We start from the raw sequence: 20,775 nt of genomic DNA, 5'->3' as shown, positions 1-20,775 counted from the left end.
GACTGTCTGCACGCTGTTTTTCTCTTTTGTTGCTGCATGATTTAAGTTCTTTTCCTGTTTTTCCATCCTTTCCTTTTTCCTTTCCTCCACCCTCTCCTCCCTTTCTCTCGCTGTCTTCGTCTCCTTCGTCGCCGTCGCTCCCTCTGATCCCCGCCCTCATGCTGTGAAGTCTGTTTAAACTGCATGAAGTGACGTTAACCTCGGAGGAGATGACGAGCCTCGGCTGCCTCGCCGTAAGTGTGTGTAACGCTGTGAGTGTGCGGTGACATGTGAAACCCTTCGGTCGGCGTGAGCTGTGCAGGAAAATGACCGAAGGGGAACGGGTGGGCGCAGCTCTACCTGAGAGTCAGTGCTGTTACACGCCGATACGGGCTAACGAAGAAACGCTGCGTCTACAGGGTGACCCCGACCAAACGCGCCCTCGCTGCAGAGCTACTCTCAGATGCATGCTGGGAGTTTGTGAGACTTTTATAATCCACAAATCTGAGTTTAAACCTGGTTAACTGAAGACTTCTTCCCAGCACACGGACGCTACACGACGCAGAATCATTGCTGCATCATAACTATTGACCCCTGATATCTGCTGGGTCCCAAACTCCTCAAAACTAAACCCGGAAACAAATCTGAACGTTTCCAGAGTTTCCAGAGCAAGCGAACGACCGTGTGACATCACAGGGATCCTGAATGTTAGTGATGCTTTACATGTTTACGGCGAGGAACATTAAGCAGAGTTAAAACACGAGCGCAGCCACACGGTCTCCAAGTATTTTAGGTTACATGAAAGCAGAGCGTTGACGTTCTTCTTTAAACCCTACAGCAGATCGAATGTTAAAGGATGTTCGGTGACGTCTGCAGTACAGACAGCGGCTGAGGTTCTGGAGCTCAGACGGGATCTCTGATGTCTTTAAGCGTCACTTCGTGTTCGTCTGACCTCCGACTCTTCTTCTCCTTCTGGTGAAATCATGTCGCTTTCTGTCTTCTTCTCCCCCTCAGTTCTGGGTCAGCTCGCGCTCAGCTGCCGACAGGCCGTCATGCAAAATGCATCCCTGTGTTTCTGCCTGAATAATGCATGATGGGAATTGTAGTGAGAGCAGAGGAGTACAGCCCATTCATAAACACCCCGCTCGGCCTCGTTCGTCGCAGACCGATATCCGTCCAACGCTCGTCGTCGTCGCCTGACAGGAAGAGGAACAAACCGGTGACCTTGACTAGCTCGTGGTCTCAGTCGCTGGTTTCAGGTCTCCCTGAATAAAACGTGACGTTTGTTTTGGGCGTCATCAGCATCAGGAAGGAGCAGGAAGTAGGATTTTCTGTGTGGCTGACGGGTCGCTGCCGCACGGATCCACAGTCCCTCCGTCGTCACGCCTCCATAGCCCAAGAGTACTGTGGGCACTTCCATCTTTTATGTACAGCCTGTGGAGTCAAAATGGAGGCACCTGCGTTCAGGCGTACTGGAGGTACAACAACTTCCTGTTGTTATGGTAACACGTTGAAATTCGGCATCACTCGTTTCGTCATATCGGACCGACGTATTGTGATCTCGATTCTGTAGGAATTTGTCCTGATTTTCAGAATAAAAGTACCTGAAAGTGTAAAGAAAGATTTTTGATATAAAAAGAAACCGATGAAGCTTCAGGTCACGTTGGAGACCAACTTCCTGTAAGTCTATAACATGGCCGACGACCACAAAGGGGCAGAAAATGAGTGATTATGATCAGCTCAAGACACAGGCTCGCCGCACAGAAAAGTAAAGTCAGTGTTTAACCGTCACACGTGGAGAGGACCTCGCTGAGGCCGCCGCTACAGCGTCACGTCTTTTCTTTACCAGCAGTTTTAAAAAAGTCGCTGACTCGTCAGAAATGAGTGGAAAAAGGTCATCAGTGGGCTAAACTGAGCTGTGTGCAGCCTCTGCAGGCATGGATGTGCTGACGTTCGAGTCCCACTCGCAGACTGTTCCCTAGCTTTAGCATGACATGCTAATGAGAGCTGCAGGAGTGAAGCGAGTCAGTGGCGGGAAAGGCCAAGCGGCGCTGCAGCGCTTGTAAATCTCAGCGCGCAGCTGCAGTTGGCGCCTGCTGCCTCCGCTGTCCTCCATCATGGCTGACAGGATGTGATGTTTCTGCACGCCCTCCTGCTCGTCTGCTTCCTCCAGCCTCAGCGCTTACACGACTGCGTGCATCGACCTGATTGGACTCTTAGTGGAAGCCTCGATACACCAGCAGTGAAGGGGGAGGCAAACACGACAGCTCAGCTTCTACACAAAACCAAGAGCTGCTTAGCAAAAACAGCTAACAGCCAATCAGAGCCTCTGAATTCAACTCCGACTCGTCGCTGGGAGTTTGAAGGGAAGAGGTGGAGGTCAGGTGGAGTTTGAAGAGGCTGCTCTCAGAACACCAGTTTGTTTTTAACCTCGTCAGATCCAGCAGAGGTCTCGTGATGGTGAAACACCCGATCGATCCTAGAGAATACAAATGATCAAATATGAAATATAAACTAAATTAACCATGAAGGGAAATACAGATGTTTGTCTTTCTCTGGCGTTCCGGAAGCTTCCTGAAGAGATCAAACGCGAATCATTTTTCATGATCGTTTCACAAATAGCAGCTCGTCAAATATGAGGAATAATAAAAACCTGATGATAACCCAGAACAACCGTTTTATTGTGTTAGGGCCAGATCTGAGTCAGGAACACCTGTACACCAGGTGCTGGCAGCTGACACCGACAGGAAACAGGCTCACAGTGTTGGATCTTTATGATGTCAGAGAGGACCACAAAGCCCGCCCACCCGCTCTTCAAACTTTTTGCAGCCAATCAGAAAAAAGCTTTAGCCTTAACGAGTGAGACTGTTTCAGCTTTAGCTTCAGATCTCTGCTGTTGGCATCACAAACTCACTGTGTTGGTTCTTTTCTTTGCAGAGACCAAGCAGGAGTTGGAGGACCTCACAGCTGACATCAAGAAGACAGCCAATAAAGTTCGCTCAAAATTAAAAGGTACGTCCTGGCGCTGCTGCAGGAAACATCACGGTGCAGGCGAGGAGCTCTGATGAGGAAGCATCTTCTCAGACAGAGCGGAGACGCTCGTATCCAAACCCATTTATATCGACGTCCTGCTGCAGACAGCGCCGAGTGAATTCACGACGCATTCTTTAATTACTTTACAGGATCTACTGCGAGGCTCTAGAAGTTCACATTACTCGCTGTAAGTCAGTTTGGGTTCTCAGGGAAATCTCTGAAGGACGAGTGTATTTATATTCCTGTCCCATCCCAGCAGCATGAATCCGTTTCCTGCTGCTGTTTGAAGAGGCAGGACTTCGTGCTGCAGCCTGAGAGCTTATTTCGGTGCGCTGTGAGCAGCTTGTTTCAGCACAGAGTCAAACACGAGCTCAGCGCGCAGCTTGCAGGTGATTTTCAGCGTCTGTGAACGTTTGAGTTTTGCTGGTTGCTGTAAAACTCTTCAATTAAAAGCAGGATAGTTTACAAGTGTAAATAAAGACCCAGAACAAGGTAAAGAAGGATTATTCTGAACGGATTCATGCAAAGCAGCTATATCAAAGAGTCCAAGAACATGCAGATGGAGGTAGAAATGAGGAGTAGGGTCCTTAAATTACCTGTCAATGACGCGTGTCAGAGGATGTAAAGCTTGCCGTTGTCCCGCCCCCTGATCCACAGCCAAGCTGGCTCACAATCGATCCAGAAGTGGTGATGTCACGTAAGTATAACTTTTAGAGTCAGTCGTACGCTCGGGATCTTTGGTCTATTTGTGTGTTCCTAATATTTTGGACACTGACCTCTGAAAGCCCCTCTCTTGTTCTCACCTGTGTGAAACATGTGACCAGTTCTTTGTGACATTCACAGCAAATAATTCACCTGTGAACAGGTGACACAGGAGGCCACGCCTCATGGGGCCGCCATTCCTACACCCGTGACGTTTTAATGTGAGTCCAGCTTTATTGGAGGGTTTACGGTGTTTTCTGTTGACCTTCAGCAAAAGAAGACAATGTTCAGAAACAGGCGTGGCGGTATATCGAGCAGCAGTCGTTGGTACAGCAACACACGCACTCGCAGGCCAATGAGCTTAAAGCTACTGAGTCAGTTCATGCTGAAGGTTCAAGGACATCACCGCTTTAATATGAACACCCTGAGGATGAAACACACTCACACACACACCAGAACGATGTGTGTGTGAAAACACACAGACGACATGTGCGGTCTGAGAATAGCTAGCGCTGATGCTGGAGATAAAGCTATAACTGGAACCCCTGCGAGGCTACGAGTGTTTTTATAAACACACACACTGCAGCAGGTCCTACTGTAGATCTGTCATCCTCGGGGGGTGTTTGAGGGATGGGTACAGACAGGCTCTGCCCACAGCAGATTTGTGTTCTTAAAAAGTCTTTGTCTCCGTGTCTGAGCGACTGTGGGTTCAGACTGTGAAACTGTCCAGTTTTTAAAGAGACAGTACCCCTGAATAACATCTGAAATAAGCCCGGCTGCAGTTGCATAGCAGCTTACAGAGGTGGGGCAAGCACATCCACGCCACGAGGTGTTCTGGCGTGACGCGTCGATATTATGTTTTTGATGTTGTCAGCGGTCAGGATGTGTGCGATAAAGCCCTCATTCAAAGATTCACTCATCTGCTGGACTTTTACCAAGAAGAGCAAAGTTTGGGGATGAAGCTCCTTTTTTTAGACATTCTGCTTCCTATTTCTATCTGTTTCAGTAACATCAATCATCAGTGTGTTCATCAATATGTCAGATTTTCTGTTTCATCATGCTCCTGGACCGTGGTCAGCATGAAGCTCATAGTCCTGCAACAGATTTTTACGTAAGAACAAACATGTTTTTTTCTAAATAAGCTAAAGATGCTAAAGTCGTCCTCAATCACACGAGGACCCACAAGCTGTTGCTTACTCACCGAGTTTTCATCTCACTGTCACACAGACAAATGCACACCAACACCACGCACACACACCATCAGTGCTACGTGATACTGCTGAGTCATTGTGGATCCAGCAGCGAGCAGCTGGGCCACGAGCCAGGAAGCACACACACACCGTGATTTTATCACATTACAAGATATCAACTTGCATTAATTTCATGGAGACTTAAAGCAGGTCCTAGCATAAGATTTCATCATCTTCATTACCACAGTGTTCCCAACAGACATGGGTCCCCACATTGTATCTAAAACAAGAACAGTGACTGAGTGGAAACCATTATGTAAGCATTTCAGCTCATCAAATGCCAGAGACAAACTCACATCAGAGTCACATGACACAGGACAGACCTGCAGCCGGTTACCATGGTGTCCACGCATGCACACACACTGCACTGAGGTAACGTCCAGCTGTGACGTTCTTTTCATTTTACATTCCTCACAGATCTCAGTCTGTCTGACCTTGCATTAGTTCATCTGCAGCTCTAGTCTTTGCATCGCCCCCTTCAGGCTGACAAGCTTATTACAAAATCCACACTTCAGGAGCAGTTCTCATGCTGTGGGCAAAAAGCCACTAAGGAATTGGCAATAATCACCCAATATAAAGAGAAACTAAGACGAATAACTAAATCAAATCAATCTACTGCGGAGTTTGTGCTGAAGTAACACAAACAAATGTTCACAGCAGACGAGGAGAAACGTGTCGGTTCCTGTTACTGCAGCCAAAGGTTTAGTGTTTGTAGGTTCAACAGTGTTTGTGTTCACTGCAGTCAGGCTGCTTCAGTTTGACATCGTTACACTTAACAGAGCTTTTGACGCCATGTAGTCGACCTCTGCTGTCACAGCTTCTGGATTGTAATGAAGGTTTTAATCTGTGAAGTTGGACTTTTATAAACACAGGTCATGTTTGAGAATTAGAAAGTATCTCTAACACCAGCTGTACAAATCATGCACGTCGTTTACTGTCAGAGCAGCGAGAAAGCAGATTTCAGCCTGAATATATGACAACAGACCTGATTTTGACACATCGACGTTGTTCCTGTGGAGCTTCTTTGGTGTTGCATTATTCAACTTCATTCGAGCGCTGAGGCGATGAAGCAGGGTGAGGATGAGGGGGGCAGTGTTGGTGAACAGGCTGTTTAACGTCAGTTTACTGTCCCATTCTTTCATTTGTCATATGGAAAAAAAACATTTTCAAAAATGTGTTTCCCTGCTGCTCAACGTAGGCAGCGAGTTTCAGTTTCCTGCATGAATTCTGAAAGAGGCCAAAACACATTTAGCAGAAACACTGGACACAAACCGCTGCGCTGGTGGAAGGATGAAAGATGTCTGTTTGCTGTTTGGAGTTTTGGTGGTTTCAGTAATTCAGTGTTGTTATTATATTGAATTACTCGCTTTCAGTCTTTGGTTGAAGTTCACTATGATAACCTTAGTTTGAAGCTGTTTAACGGTTTTCTCAGTGAACCTGCTGAACTCTGAGCGAGGCGTTCGGTCCTCGTTCGCCCTCGTTGTTTCCCGTTGGCGCGTCTGTTGCGTTGCCAGCTTTGCTTCAGCGTTGAACTCGCTCTGTTTGTTTTCCCGCAGCAATCGAGCAGAGCATCGAGCAGGAGGAGGGGCTCAACAGATCATCAGCGGACCTCAGGATCCGTAAGACGCAGGTGAGCCGTGCTTTTGTCAGGAGAGCAGATGTGACGTGGAACATCTGACCTCTGAAACAAGCCACGTGTACGGGGTCGTTTCAGCTGCATGACAATAAATTCATACCTTTCAAGTGAAACCTCATATGCTCGTTTTGACATCACCGTTTCAAACAGGCCAGAAAGCCCTCCTCCTGACCCCTGCTGGATGTTAGGAGGCTATTTTGTGTTTAATTGCCCTTCCAGCTGAAATGTTAACAGCCCCTTCATGCAAGCGGTGACCCTTGACCCCGTGCTGTCACCCACTCAGGGATCCTCCCTTCCTGCTGTACCTTCCTTTCTTCTTTCTGTTCTAACGTCCTACTGAGCGTGTGCGCCTCCTCACAGGAACCATGTGACTTGGTGCTATTTGTGTTCTCCAGGCGCCCTCTCGCCTCCGCAGCTCGTCTCGTGATTTGTCTGTAATTTGACCCTGCAGTATTCTGCTTTGTCATTGGCTCCTGGCTCCCCCCACTCCTCTCCAGCAGTCTGCTCCCTGCTGCCTCCTGGTGGCAGAGAAAAAGAACTGCAACACCACTGACAGCAGTGTGCGTGCTTTATGTCTGAACGCACACACACACATGATCTGATGAGACAAAGCTTTTGATGCATTTTAAGCTTTTCAAAGCTGTTTTATTGTCATCTTATAGTTTTGTCTAAATGTGTGACACACAGGTGTAGATTTCAGGGTGGAGGCCGAACGAGCCACAAAACTGCAGAGAAGTTTTTTATGAATGCAGACGTGGATGAATTTATGGCTCCAGGTAAAAGTGTTCTGTGTTCCTGCAGCACTCGACATTGTCACGCAAGTTCGTGGAGGTGATGACTGAGTACAACACCACGCAGTCCAAGTACCGCGACCGCTGCAAGGACCGCATCCAGAGACAGCTGGAGATCAGTGAGTACACAACACGCCAGCAACACGCAGTCTTACTGTATGTCAGCACCATGGTTGTTCAGAGGTCAGAGGTCATCTCTCAACCTGAAGGCTCGAAGGTCTTGATGACTCTGAACTGGCTGTAGGTGAGATAAAGCTTTGAGTGGTCAGCGAGACTAGAAAGGCAGCACAAACCTGTGGATGGAAGATAATGACAATCTAAACATCAGAGCTGCTGCTGTTTGAACCCACATCTGTCCGTGTGGGGCTGGCTCACCGCTGCCTCTGCTGGACGTCACAGGAACTGCAGCTGTTGGTGTTTCAGTCAGTTTGATGGCTGTAAATAATAAATGAGGTCAACACAGTGTGTAGATAAACATCACAGGACAACACACACACAGGGACACACACACTGATGCAGACAGATAAACAGTACAGACTGCAGAGGCCGCGTGCAGCTACTTTCCTCTCAGCAGCATCAGCTGACCTTCACACAGCTGCCAGACTTACCCTGTGTGGCCAAAAGTTTGTGGACACATGGCCACTGTGAAAACATGGAACATATTAACGTTTTCATCATGAGCCAAAACTCTGGCCTTGATTATTTTTTAATTCTACGTAAGTTTAGTCTCTCGGCTGTGGGTTTATACCAAGCACATGACCAAAGAGCTTGTATTAGTTATGTTCATACAGATTTCCTGTTGGATCGTGTTCAGGCGTGTAAGATAACGTGTCCAAGAACAGCGTCCCAGCTTTACTGTTTAACATCGGGCTGGATTCAGTTTAACTCTCAAGTGACTGAGTGCCATCAGCTGTTCGATTATGTGTCTCTGTTGGTGTGTTTAGCAAAACCTCATTTTCTGTCAGCTTCTTTTCCTGATTCGTCGTTTTCTCGCTGCGATGCTGTGCGACTCTAACTGTGTTGCTCTGTGTTCTCTCTCTGCAGCTGGAAGAACCACTACCAACGAGGAGCTCGAGGACATGTTGGAGAGTGGCAAGCTGGCCATCTTCACTGATGATGTAAGCAACGCACCTGAGCCCACCCGGCTTACGTTACCTGTGCCGTTCTGCATCCTGGCAAGTGTCTGGGATGCAGAACGGCCACGAGGTGCGCTGAGACATCAAGCGAACACGGCCACTGTCACATGACAGAAAGGGGACGGAGGGGGAGGGGTAAGATGGGAGCTGGGGGAGGGGTATGATGGGAGCTGCAGAGGTTTTTAATTTGAAGGAGTTGTGTCATGCTATTCCTGCTCCTTCAAATTAAAAGCTCCCATGTTTGCTGGTGACTGTAACTGAACACTGAGCTGCCAATCAGCACTGAGCTCGTCTGGTTGTGACGTCACAGTATAGTGACTGGGACACCAGAGGAGCTCAGGAAGAAACAGACTGACAGCAGTTGTTCGGTTACAGCAAAAAGGTAAGTCATTCTGAAAGGACTGGAGGTCAGAGGTCACAGCTGTATCCAGCATGTGCTGTTAGAAGGTTTAACTGTTAAAATCTTTCATTTAGTATGAATTAAATCGAAAGATTTAAACTGCTTTCACCCTCCCAAGGTACTTCAGCTCTGCTTTCTATTTAACTGCAAGTTGACATACTTCAGTACAGCTCAAAAATTTCAAATTAAAAGCCTTTCAGGAATTCAGCAGGCACAGACTTTAGCACTGAAAAGGTTTAATTTGAATCAAAGTTTAGAGTTTCCCTCAAGAAGAACCAAAAGAGAGTCTAAAAATATTTCACATAGTTGCACTTTTTCCACAATAAAACCATCTGAAAGGAAGATCCTATTAGTTTTACTTATCCATCGAAAAGCAGCTGAAAAATACTTTATGCTCAATTTTTTCACAAAAAATGGTTGATATGATTTTAATTTGAAAGATTGATTTGAAATATTGTCAAGAGATTTTTAATTGTATTGAAATTAATATAAAATGTAATTTTAATTTAATTTAATCTTTAAAAACATTTATGCATTTTTTTCTAAATAGAACCAGTTTAATAACTTCTATAAATGAAAACATGAGAAGAGTAGAAGATCTTCGATTCTTGACTTCATTTGTACGACTTCACTGATATAAAAAATCTGATGACAATAAATATGGAGAGAAAATTAAAAACAAACAAAAGAACAAGCAAATCAGAGTGGTGGAAAAAATCACAATTACTCCATCGCTGCTCAGAGTTGTGACCTGTGTGAACCTGCCTCGCAGATCAAAATGGACTCTCAGATGACGAAGCAGGCCCTGAACGAGATCGAGACCCGGCACACTGAGATCATCAAGCTGGAAAACAGCATCCGTGAGCTGCACGACATGTTCGTCGACATGGCCATGCTGGTCGAGAGCCAGGTGCGTCCCGTGATGCAACAGGAAATTCATGCAGCCCGTCAAAGGGCTGCCATGGGGCGGTTCAAGTTAAATTCTGCCTCCCGTGTGTTTTTTTAGGGCGAGATGATTGACAGAATCGAGTACAACGTGGAGCACTCCGTCGACTACGTGGAGCGAGCCGTCTCCGACACCAAGAAGGCCGTCAAATACCAGAGCCAGGCTCGCAAGGTAAGGAATCCCGGATGAGCCCCCATTTGTGTTATGAGCGAGATGATGTGTAATTTTGTGCGCTCAGAGTTGCCCCCTGCTGGACGCTACATCCAGGTGTTAAGACTTTTGACATCTTTAACCACCGCTCTGTTTTCTGTCGTCGCCCCGCAGAAGAAGATCATGATCATCATCTGCTGTGTCATCCTCGGCGTGGTCCTGGCGTCGTCCATCGGTGGCACGCTGGGCATGTAACGCGCTCCGCCACCTGCTGCCGTGACGACCGAACACCGACTGACCGACCGTCCGACCGACAGCCAGCAGAGAAAAGAAACACCAACGACGACACAAAAACTTGAAACACAAATGCAAGACAGATAACCAATCAGCTAGGAAGAGATAACGACCCAATCACAGATAAGAGGAAACACCACGGGTTCGGGTGGGGTTCAAAAAACAAGAAAAAACCACGAGAAAACACCATGACATCATAGCTGACTGACTACACTACATATACAAAAGAGGGTACAGATAAACCTATTTATTACAGATGTACATGTAAATGTATTGAACATGAAGCAACACGTGGGTTAGCTACCTGTAAAAACTGATGACCTATAATATGGCATTTACTTGTTTGTTTGCTTGTTTTGCCTCTTTTCTTATTTTTTAAAAGTTTCTTTCGTTTTTCCGGAGTCTCCGAGGACAGTGACGGCGACGGCTGCCGGGTGGGAGTTCTGCCCGTCGAGGCTCCGGAGCTTAGCGCCTTTGGGAACGAGCTCAGATAACAAAATAAAAGCCCAAAAAAAAAGAGAGAGAACATGTTTCTATCACATTCTGGAACCCTGGAGCGTTCCTGAGCTGCGCCCTGGAATACTTTCTGTTCCAGAGCGCAGACGGGAACAAGCAGCCGAAGGTTCCGGAATGTCAGCCTGCAGAACGAGCACCTTCCGGCTTTGGCAGAACACGCTCCGCCCCCTTGTTGCTAGGAGGGGTTTCACCGCTGCCTCTTTAGACCACCTCTCATTGGTTGCTCACTCCTGGCGTTCACCTCAGTCAGCCAATGAAATTAGCTTAACCTGGCGAAGCCCGGCCTGCCACACGTTATTTAGGACGCATCAAGGACGTTGACCGTGACACGCTTCCCTCTGAGTTCGGGGGAGGGAGGAGTGTCCGCGGCAAGAACCTCCCCTTTTCGTCACACCTATCCAACCAAAGAGCCGGGGAGGGCCTCTGGTTGTCAGGCCGAATTTGATTGGCCGGCGGCAGAAAAGACCGTGACGTTTGACTGACAGGTGAACGATGGGGAAGGAGGGTTCGGACGAGCAAGAGTCAGTCTATGCAGTTTAGAAAACCACGCCTCCCCGTCACTGGGACAGCCAATGAGGATTGGGCATTTCGGTGATCTGATCAGGTCCGCGGTCGTCATCTCGAAGCTGTCACAGCTGTTCTTCCGGAAGATCCTAAAAAATGAAGAGAACGCATTAAAAAGTAAAGAAGAAAAACAAATGTAACTACAACACTAAGAAGCGCTGGTTGCCCTGGTTACCTGAGTGTCGCGGTGATATCGTTGCTTTCCCGTTTCTTGATGGGGAACGTTTGTTGCTTCGTTGTTTCCGTGGTGCTGCTGTTTTGGTGCGTGTGACGCGTCCCGTGACGTATCGGCCTGACACGATTTAGCTGTTAATGTTTAGTCTGTACGTTTTAAAGCATTCGCCCAGATCCTACCTGCAGCCCCGAGTGTGCGTGCGTGTGTGTGTGCGATTTTTCATCCACGCTGTGTGAGCGCATGAGTTGCACAGGTGCTACTGACCAGCAGAAGGTGTTCCTATTGGTGGATTTTCTCTGTGGAAGGTGGAACATGTGACACGCATACATTCATATAAATTCCCAACATATGCTGCATTCAATTGCAACCGGGAACTTGGAATTTCCAGTTTCATTAACCTGGGAAGTTTCTGATTAATATGACGTTGTTCATGAGTTCAAATCAGTTCTGAACGCCTTCGTCTGCTTTTACGTTCTCTGTGGAAAAGCAGTAAAGCAAACCTGCGGGAACGTTGATGGCTCGGATGTCATTCCCAGTGCTGATTTCCAAATTCCGCGGTACATTAAATGCAGCAGCAGCTCATGCATGAACTCCATGTTTAACTTTTCATGCAGACACACTGGACACTCGCCCCTAACTCGCGAATTCCCCGTGTTACATATCGAACCAGTGACTGCGTCGCTTATAGCATGCTGTAGCGTTAGCTTGTGTTTCGTGTAGATTATGTAGAAGCTGCTCGTTACAGATGGGTCATCAGTTTTCTTCCTTTTTTAAACATTAAAGACGTTTCTGTCCAGACTGGCATCAGGACAAAGGCGGCTGAAAATGTGGAGTAGAATTTGTTGCATTAGCGGTTAGCTGAACGTCTGCAGGACTGTCACTCCTTACAGCGACTGCTGATTAAAATAGAAATGTGACGCAGCAAACAGCCTATCTCAGGACTGCGTGCTGTGTTGAAGATCGCGCCACCGCCTGCGCTAACATGTAGGACCGCGGCGTTGAAGAGGAAGGGTCGTCTACGCTCAGGCTCTGTGATACGGAGGTTCATCTGCTTCTGTTGAGGCCTCGCTGGACGACCAAATACCACCTTAAAACCTCACGGTCCCCTCCTGCTCAGTGCTCACGATTAGTTTTGTTTGACGGCGTCTTCTCTGGTTTCACCTGTTCTGCTCTGGATCTTTTAGCTGGACCCTGATCGGGTTTCCGACGTCCCTGACTTATAGTTTTTGTTTCATGTTTCCTGAGAAATGTATTATTTGAAGCTTTTCAGAGACAGGGCTTTAAAAAACAGAACATGCCGCCTTTCATAACAAGTCAAAGCTGTTTTTTGCTTCCTTGCTCTGTAGAGACCTGCCGACAGGAAGCTGACATTAGCTTTCGTTTGACAGTCGTGTGTCCTCCTCAGCCAGCTCGAGCGTTGGAAAGCGGATGTTGTTTTGTGGAAAACGTGTTTTCTTACCCATCACAGTAGCTAGCATTAGCTTTAGATGTCTGTGGTGCCGTGTAGACGATTGTTAGGCTTTGTTTCATTCTTGGCTTCCCAAAACCAAAACATAACGCGCGTTCACCAAAGCTTCGCAGGCACCGTCCCCGCCCCGACTCCTCCAAAGAGCCCAGCAGATGTGTGGTCATGTGCCGTGTCTGTAGATGTAGGTCGATCTCGCACTTTTCTCTCTGCCCATTCGTTCCATTCTGGTTTTAGGTGTTTTCACATGTAGAGCTGTCAATTCAATATGAACCAGTGTGCTTGTTTTACCTGCGTTTACATGTCTCACGACTCCCTCGGACATTTAGAGAACCTAAACCCACGTCCCCATTGGCTGCTTCGTTCATCGTTCTTTGTTCGTTCGAGCGGTTGACGGTTGTCCAGGCGGCGTCGCAGTCGTCGCGGCAGTCTCGGGTTGGTGATTGTGGTGGATGCGAGGATGCCGTCATAGCACCAGCCAGCTTGTTGACACTGATTTTGCCATGTGTGAGTGTTTGTTTTCTGTAAAGTTCCCGCTCCTGCGTGGCGGTCACTTGTCGGGTCCCGCCGCCATCCTCTCGAAAACATGGACAAAACCTCACGAAACCCACGCAGGCAACAGTTGGAGATTCGGCTAAGTGAAGGTTCAAATGGTCGTCGGCACGTCTGCCCGCCCCGTCCTCTCGTCTCTTCCTGTCGTGCTGTAGATGTTTGGTTGTACAAAAAGATGGCGCAGAGGGTCGGAGTCTGCCCCCTCCCTTCGCCCTGCAGACCCCGCCCATCCCACTGTGTGTACTACTTATAATAATGGTAATAAAAAAGGCATGCAAAAGCGTTGTGGAGTTTGCATGATGGTGTTTTTTGTACCCCACCTCCCCGCCTCACCCTTCACGTCGTGCACTTTACCGCCAATCAGACCCCGTTTGGTTTCTATGGAAACACTTCACAGTTACTTTCGTTTGTGACGCGTCATTTTTACGATGTTTTCTTCAGAGACCGGTGTGATGTTTAAATAAATGTGAAAGGTTAAATTCCCATCCCACGAACTCCAGCCCTCCCGCCGGGTTCGGACGCCTCCGTCACCTCCCGATGTCTGCGTGTTCGCTTCCACTGTTGCATTTGTGTGTGTGCGTGTTGAAGCAGCACGAGTGTGTTTCAGTGTGCGAAGCGTCCAATCGCAGGTGGGCGGGTTGCAGCAGGTTTCAAAATTCCACTTTTTTTTTTTTAGATTGCGACAGAAGCGAGGAGAGAAGCTTGCAGACGCCATGATCACTGTTACCGCCGTGGCGTTGATTCGATTCAGACCAAAGCATTTCCGCCCTCCCCTCCAAATGTTCGCCGCTAATCTCAAAGAGCACAACGCGAGTCGAGTTTACAAACAGAATAAATATACAAATAGAAAAGCCCCACCCCCTCCACTGCCATCAATCAGACCGACCCGCCTCTCTCCCTCCACCTTCAGAGTCCGAACTGAAAACATGACACATCCGTGAAGTGAGTCCCAGTTGGTTTGCGTCTTCACGCTGCAGGATCAACGCTCCTCTGCAGGGTTACAGGCCACGCCCCCCACATACCTCCGAACAGCCGGAGAGAGAAAGTTAAACATCAGCAGATTTGGTCAAAGGTTGATCTCAGATCCTCCAGCGAGCATTCTTCCTGTGCGAGAGGCCGACTGCAGTCGTGTGACATCACATGTGTACGCAACAAAAATACAAACAAACATAAATCTGAGTCACATCTGGATGTTCGCCGCCATTCAGCCTTTCTGTTGTTTCCATTTCTGACAGAGCGGGCGCACAACGCTGGAAAAAATCACGTGAAGAGAGTTTGAGCGCGACACGCAAGACGCCATAGCCTGACTCGCCGTTAGCCGTTAGCCCGTGTGGGAGTAATGCGGTGTGGGCCGACCCTGACTTGGGGGTCGCGTTCCAGCGCTCTGCGGTTATTTCTGTACGCTGACTCGTGAGCACAGCGGCGTCTGTCTTTGCCGCTTCGTCGCTCCTCCGCTGTGGCGCAGTTAAGCCGCCTCCACGCTGATTTTTGTCTTCCTGAAACTATTGTGAAAAACCAAAACGTGCTCGGCGCCCCGCTCTGGGTGATGACATCACAAACATGTTCAGTGTTCTTTATTTGGCGCTCGCGCTCGTCCCGTTGCTCTCCGACAGTATTCACTTTAAACAGTGTTTATGTTCTCTAGTGGGAGGGGTGGGAGGGGTTAGGGGAGGGGCAATAGAGACAGACCACGCCCACAATCACCCCTGCCATAACAAGTAGGAAAGACACTGAAATAACATCGTTATCCTCATTATTACTGTTGTTATTACTATGATTATTACCAAACAGACAAATAAAGATGCAGTAAACATTTGCAAAAACCCGGAGGGAGACAACGTGATCGAATCAACTTTAAAAATGGAGGTGATGACGATTCTATAATAGCAATGATTTAAAGAAGTACAAAGGAGTTATGTTATCATAATAATAGTAGTCATATTGAATATTGAATGCTCGCAATTTTGTCAAACTGAAACTGGATTCTTTGTGTTATGTAATTATTGTAAATAACTTCAAAGAGAGAAAAAATGACTTGCATGTCTATGTATAAATCTACTGAGATATCTATTCCCGTCAAAGTCTGCACGTAGGCCGGCCTCTGTCCTCTTTCGCCTCTTTCGCCCGCCCTTGCTGTGGCGCCCCCTCTGTTTGTACCGTGCAGCTGAGTTGCGACAGCAGAGACTAGGAGAAACTTGGCTTCCTATTGTCGCGTCTGCACACGCTCAGTTCAGAAGCTGTGTCTGCGCCCACCTGTGGATGGAGAAGGCACGGCGGTGTTTTTAGTAGCAGGACGCCCGCTGAGCGGTGCCGCCGTCCCTTTGAGTGCCCGTGTCTCTTAGTTTCTTTCTGAAGGAGCGAATGAAAACACCACACAGGTTTTTGCGGCACAAATGCAGCCACACCTCCATCTGTTACCCCAGGTCCAGAGGCTCCACCCACTGGCTCCTCTGATGAAAGTGCTTCCCTCCATATTAGGAAAATTAAGCCCGCCTTCAGGGCTTTCCAGGCCACACCTGCACGTCACTTTGGAAGCCAAGTTAGCAGTTTTAAACTCTCCCTCTCTCGCCGTCCTGTTCAATCTCAGCTGAAGCAAGCTCGCCAAACGACACACCGAAAGCTCCGCCTCTTTACCTGACTGCTTCCCCAGAGTTTAGCCTGAGCCTAGGTCTAAAAGAACAAACTCAACCTGCCAGCACTTAGCCATATCCAATATCATCCTGCTGCACTGTAAACAATCTGACTGGCGAAAGTGGCTTGGTGTCACGGTGCCAGGTTGCTTACGCCCGTCAGAACCGAGACTCGGCACGTTAATGGAGTCGTCCATCTTAGTAGAAGAATCGTCGTCTCAGATGGTTAGATGACCTTGGCCGCCGCAGTCTTCCTTCTGCGTGGCTTTTCCATCGTTTAGTCCTCACGAGTTCCTGGAGGAGGTCTCAGCTCCAGACGACACGCAGGTGAAGCGGTCCACTTCCTGTGGTTTCACCTGGTGTGACGGCTCAGCGTCACCTCCACGCCACGGCCACCAGCGCCACCACCTGGTTTCAGGCCCGCTCTCTAGCCTCACACAGGCCTAACCTGACGAAGCGTGCAATATTCAGAGAAACAAGGGCTTGTCTTTATCATGCAGAGGCGTTGGCCATGGCACGGGAACTTCAGACGCCGTAATTGCGACAGCAGAAGTGTGAACCCCACCTGATTTTTAGGGCGTGGGATGAGTGAGGAACAAAGCTATCTCGGGGGAGGGGGACGGCAGGTGGAGGCGGAGCCCTGAGGTCAGAAAAAAGCAAAGCGCTGAATAAGAGAGAGGACAGGGGCGCCGCGCGCAACTTTGACCGGAAATGCAACTTGTGTCCCGTTTTTTTTGTGTGTGTATGTGTGCGTAGCGTAATGTAAAAGCGATCTGTCCCCCCCCCCACTCCACCTCACCACCCCAACCCTCTCCCCCCTCCAGAAAGAAAACATTCCCCCCCGACCCTGCCCCCTCCAGCCCCCGCCTCCCCCGTCCTCCCCCCTCTCTTGTACTGCTGTTGGCTGTTCTGTTTAGTTCATGTGACGTGCCAGTATTCCCCCCACCTCCTCACCCCTTGCCCACTCACTCCTCTCTCCTGCCCCCTCCGCCCTCTCTCGCTCTCCCCCTCCTCTCTCTCTCTCTCTCTCTCTCTCTCTCTTCATGGATCTTTAAGATGACAACTCTATGCAGATGCTGTCTTTTATAAGTGTGTCAAAATTTTAATTTAAAATAAAAACTTAAAAAAAAACCAAACCCTGACAGACATATTGAAATGATAACAAAAAAGAATAAAGAAAAGGATTGTTCAGTGTACCCTCGCAGCGTCTCCGGATCTTTATTGCTTTGTCTCTGTTTAATCTCTCGCACTCACCTGGCTGCAGGTGTGAGCATTTAAAGGCTTCGTTTACTGGGAAAGTACCTGCATGTCGGCTGCACCTGTTCAGCTGCTCACCAACGTCTAATCATCCAAACACAGGGCGGCAGCACGTGCATTCAGGTATGTGGACGTGATGAAGCTGAGCCTCAGAGTGAGGAAGAAACGTGATTTCAAAGACCTTGAAGGTGGCACGTGGTTGTTGACCACTTTCAGCTGATAGGTAGGCAACAGGCAGTTAACTAAACCCTCAATCAATGTGCAGAAGAGCATCTCTGAGCCTTCAAGCAGCAGAAGACCACACCAGTGTCACACTGTCATTAAGAACACTGAGGCTACATGGGTCAGTACTACAGGTAGAAACATGGGGGGCACCATCAAGAAGGCCCTGAGTAAATGTGGTTATTCCAGCTGGACATTTGTCAAGTGCAGGAGGATTACCAGGATTTATACATCAGGGAAACCAAACAACCTCTGGCTACAACACAGCAGAGCCACCTCGTCAGGCCAGGACTCTGCAGTCTATTTACACCTACAGGCCAGTGGACACTCTTTCAATGATGAGGATGTAACATCCTGGACAGGGAGGAACGCTGGTTTGAGGGCGGAGTCAAGGAGGCCATTTACGTGAAAAGGGAAAGACCATCTCTGAATCGAGGAGGGGCCTAAGGGTACGTCTGTCACCATCTTACATGCTGTGATTGCAGCCATTCCCCAACTCTCTGTGAATGGGACTCATGGTTATTGATCAGTGGTCATGAGAATTTGCATATTAATGATCATAAACTGACCTCACAGCCCATTGTTCCTTCAGTGGGCTGGTTTCAGTCATTGTGCAAATGTCCTGTTTATAAGATTGAAACCTGCAGTCAGCTGAGACTGAAGACGTCACCTGATGATGACGATGTTTCTCCCTCTGAAAACGTCCAGATGAACAGAATCAGCTTTCTGGGATTCCCTGTTTCAAAGCTCAGATCATCTCAGAGTGATTTCATGAAAATGACGATGAGTTCATTGCACTCAGTCACAGATCAGTCCGACAGAGCAGGTATGGGATGTGGAGGATCAGGAGATTGTCACCATGGATGCAGCAGCTGTGTGATGATTTCACGATGATGTCACATCAACATGGAGCCAAATCTCAGCAGCTGAATCTGAGCATAAAGATTAATTCTTCATGTTGTTTAGACTCCACTGAAAGAACAGCGGAGTCCAATCTGGTACTAGCACAGTGCAGCTAATGAAATGACGCGTTTGATATGTGCGTTCTTGATCCGCAGTCATCAGCAGAGAACTGAATCTACAGATTTCCACTGCAGAGAAGCTGAAATGGAGGAAACATCTTTGGCTTGGTTGGTTTGGGGCATAGCTGGACTGGCCATCGGGCATACCAGGCATTTGCCCGGTGGGCCGCTGGCGATTTTTTGTTTTTATGGGCCGATCGATTTTTTTTTTTTTTGATTTTTTTTTTTGGCAGGGTATAAATAATGAAAGGTGTTGGATTGGCCAATTGGTCATGATCGACTCTGGGCTGGACCAATTACAGCCAAGGAGGTCGGATGCACCCTCCCCCTTGTTTAGCAATCTTATAGACGAACTAAAGAAAATGGAGAACAAAAAATGGAAAGGAGGTGCAGAAAAAATTAGGGCCAAAAGGAAACAAGCCCTTCAGGCAGACGCTGCCAAATGTGTAAAAATAACTGAATTGTTTGGCGGTAGCTATGGCATAGCTTCCACAGATTTAGCAACATCAGCAAGTGGTGGAGGCCAGCAGGTGGATAAGGGAAAGGGGAGGCAAGAGGAGGAGAGACCCGAGGCGGCCGCCGGTCATAGTGGCAGAGGAACTGAACTTCAGGTAAGAAGTTATGACCTGCTGTCTGTGTCAGATATAAACCAAGTTTAGTTGGAGTTTGTTTTTGTTGTGCTGACTTTTTACAGGCGCTTAGAATAACTGGTACTGCTACTAGCTAGCATGACGGAGTTTAAATACTGCTGGGCGGGTGCTATGAAGTTACTGATAGTAAATTTTATTTTATGCTTAAGGTTAGTTTCTCAAACTCCTCAAAATCTTAACAAATTGTGCCAATCCTTACATGTTGCACCAGCTGATTTATCATCAAAAGTGGAGAAGTCTGTGACAGAGGAGACAGAAGAGCAGCAGAGAGAGATGGAGCGAGAGAGAGAAATAAAAGAGCTGGAGATGGAGAGATGACTTTATGTCATCCATGAGGGATGCATTTGACATATGTTTCACATATTATAGCCCAGCAAGTTACTTATAGCAATTTAAATACGAGCAATCAGTTTTTGGCAAATACCGGAAATCAGTTTCTGGCAGACAATCGCTTTTTGGCACAACACCGGCTATTGCAGTTAATAATACAACAGCTTCTTGCCATTTTTTTGTGTTTCTTTTTATCGCTGTGTAACTGAGTTCAATTGAAAGCCTGCATGCGCTAGTACCTCTTGCCACAAGTTCCCAGAATCCTTTGCGGTTTTACCCCTGAATGACGTCACATTTTTGGTGGGCCGGTCTCTAGTCAAAATGCCCGGGCCGATTTTTTGTCCCAGTCCAGCCCTGGTTTGGGGGACAGCTGATCTCGAGCTCTCGTGTATAGGTTTTATAACATCAGTTGTTCGTAAATAATTTAGTTTTATATAAAAGTCCGGCTTTAAACATGCAGCTCAATGTTTTACATTTTAGTTCACGTTTTTATGCGTCTGCCAGGGGCGGATCTACAGGGGTGGCATGTGCCACCCTAAAATAATCTCTTGCCACCCTTTGTGCTTTGCTTATCACAATTAAGTTTATTAACATAAGCTAGCATTAACACTTTGAGCTTAGCTACAGTTAGCACTGAATATAAATTCTAAAACTGAATATATTACAACACCACTAAAAAATGGTTCAGCCCATACCTTTATTTCTTGTTGTCAGTAGCAACCGATGCCTGTGATTGTCCCAGAGCACATTTTGAATCAACACTGTGGGCATTTGCAGATTTCTAGTTGTTACACTGTGGAAATGAAATGAAGGTGAGTGTTATTAACCCTCTGGGGTCAAACAACATGCCACACCTCCAAATCACGTACCACCTTTTCTTACTAGTGGAAAAGTGTAAACATGTCGACCAATAAAAATGATACGGAACAATGTGGGATTTAATTATTTGGTAGGAACAGAGAAACGTTTTGGGAATGATGGCGCTGAGAGCGAGTTTTGTGATGTGTAGCGTGTTTGGAGTGTGTAGTTAGTGTGTAGTTTTTGTTTTGTTGTGTGTGTCAGAACAACACTATCA

General features: G+C 47.6%; 1 protein-coding gene across 1 annotated transcript in view; it reads left to right on the top strand.

Annotated features, from left to right (window-relative positions):
- Positions 1-17,411, top strand: part of stx1b (syntaxin 1B) — a 51,835-nt gene extending 34,424 nt beyond the window's left edge. The window contains exons 4-10 of the mRNA XM_085404909.1: positions 2,917-2,991; positions 6,521-6,594; positions 7,402-7,510; positions 8,436-8,509; positions 9,700-9,837; positions 9,934-10,044; positions 10,198-17,411. Coding sequence (XP_085261035.1) covers positions 2,917-2,991; positions 6,521-6,594; positions 7,402-7,510; positions 8,436-8,509; positions 9,700-9,837; positions 9,934-10,044; positions 10,198-10,278 — 662 coding nt within the window. The 3' untranslated portion in view covers positions 10,279-17,411. The remainder of the gene's footprint in view (positions 1-2,916; positions 2,992-6,520; positions 6,595-7,401; positions 7,511-8,435; positions 8,510-9,699; positions 9,838-9,933; positions 10,045-10,197) is intronic.
- Positions 17,412-20,775: the final 3,364 nt, after the last annotated feature.

Source organism: Rhamphochromis longiceps, linkage group LG4 (assembly GCF_057381845.1).
Source record: "Rhamphochromis longiceps isolate RC_006_pf linkage group LG4, R_longiceps_female_GT1.1, whole genome shotgun sequence".
NCBI classification, from domain to species: domain Eukaryota; kingdom Metazoa; phylum Chordata; class Actinopteri; order Cichliformes; family Cichlidae; genus Rhamphochromis; species Rhamphochromis longiceps.
Note: the sequence above shows the minus strand (reverse complement) of the source record. Positions and strands in the feature narration are given on the sequence as shown.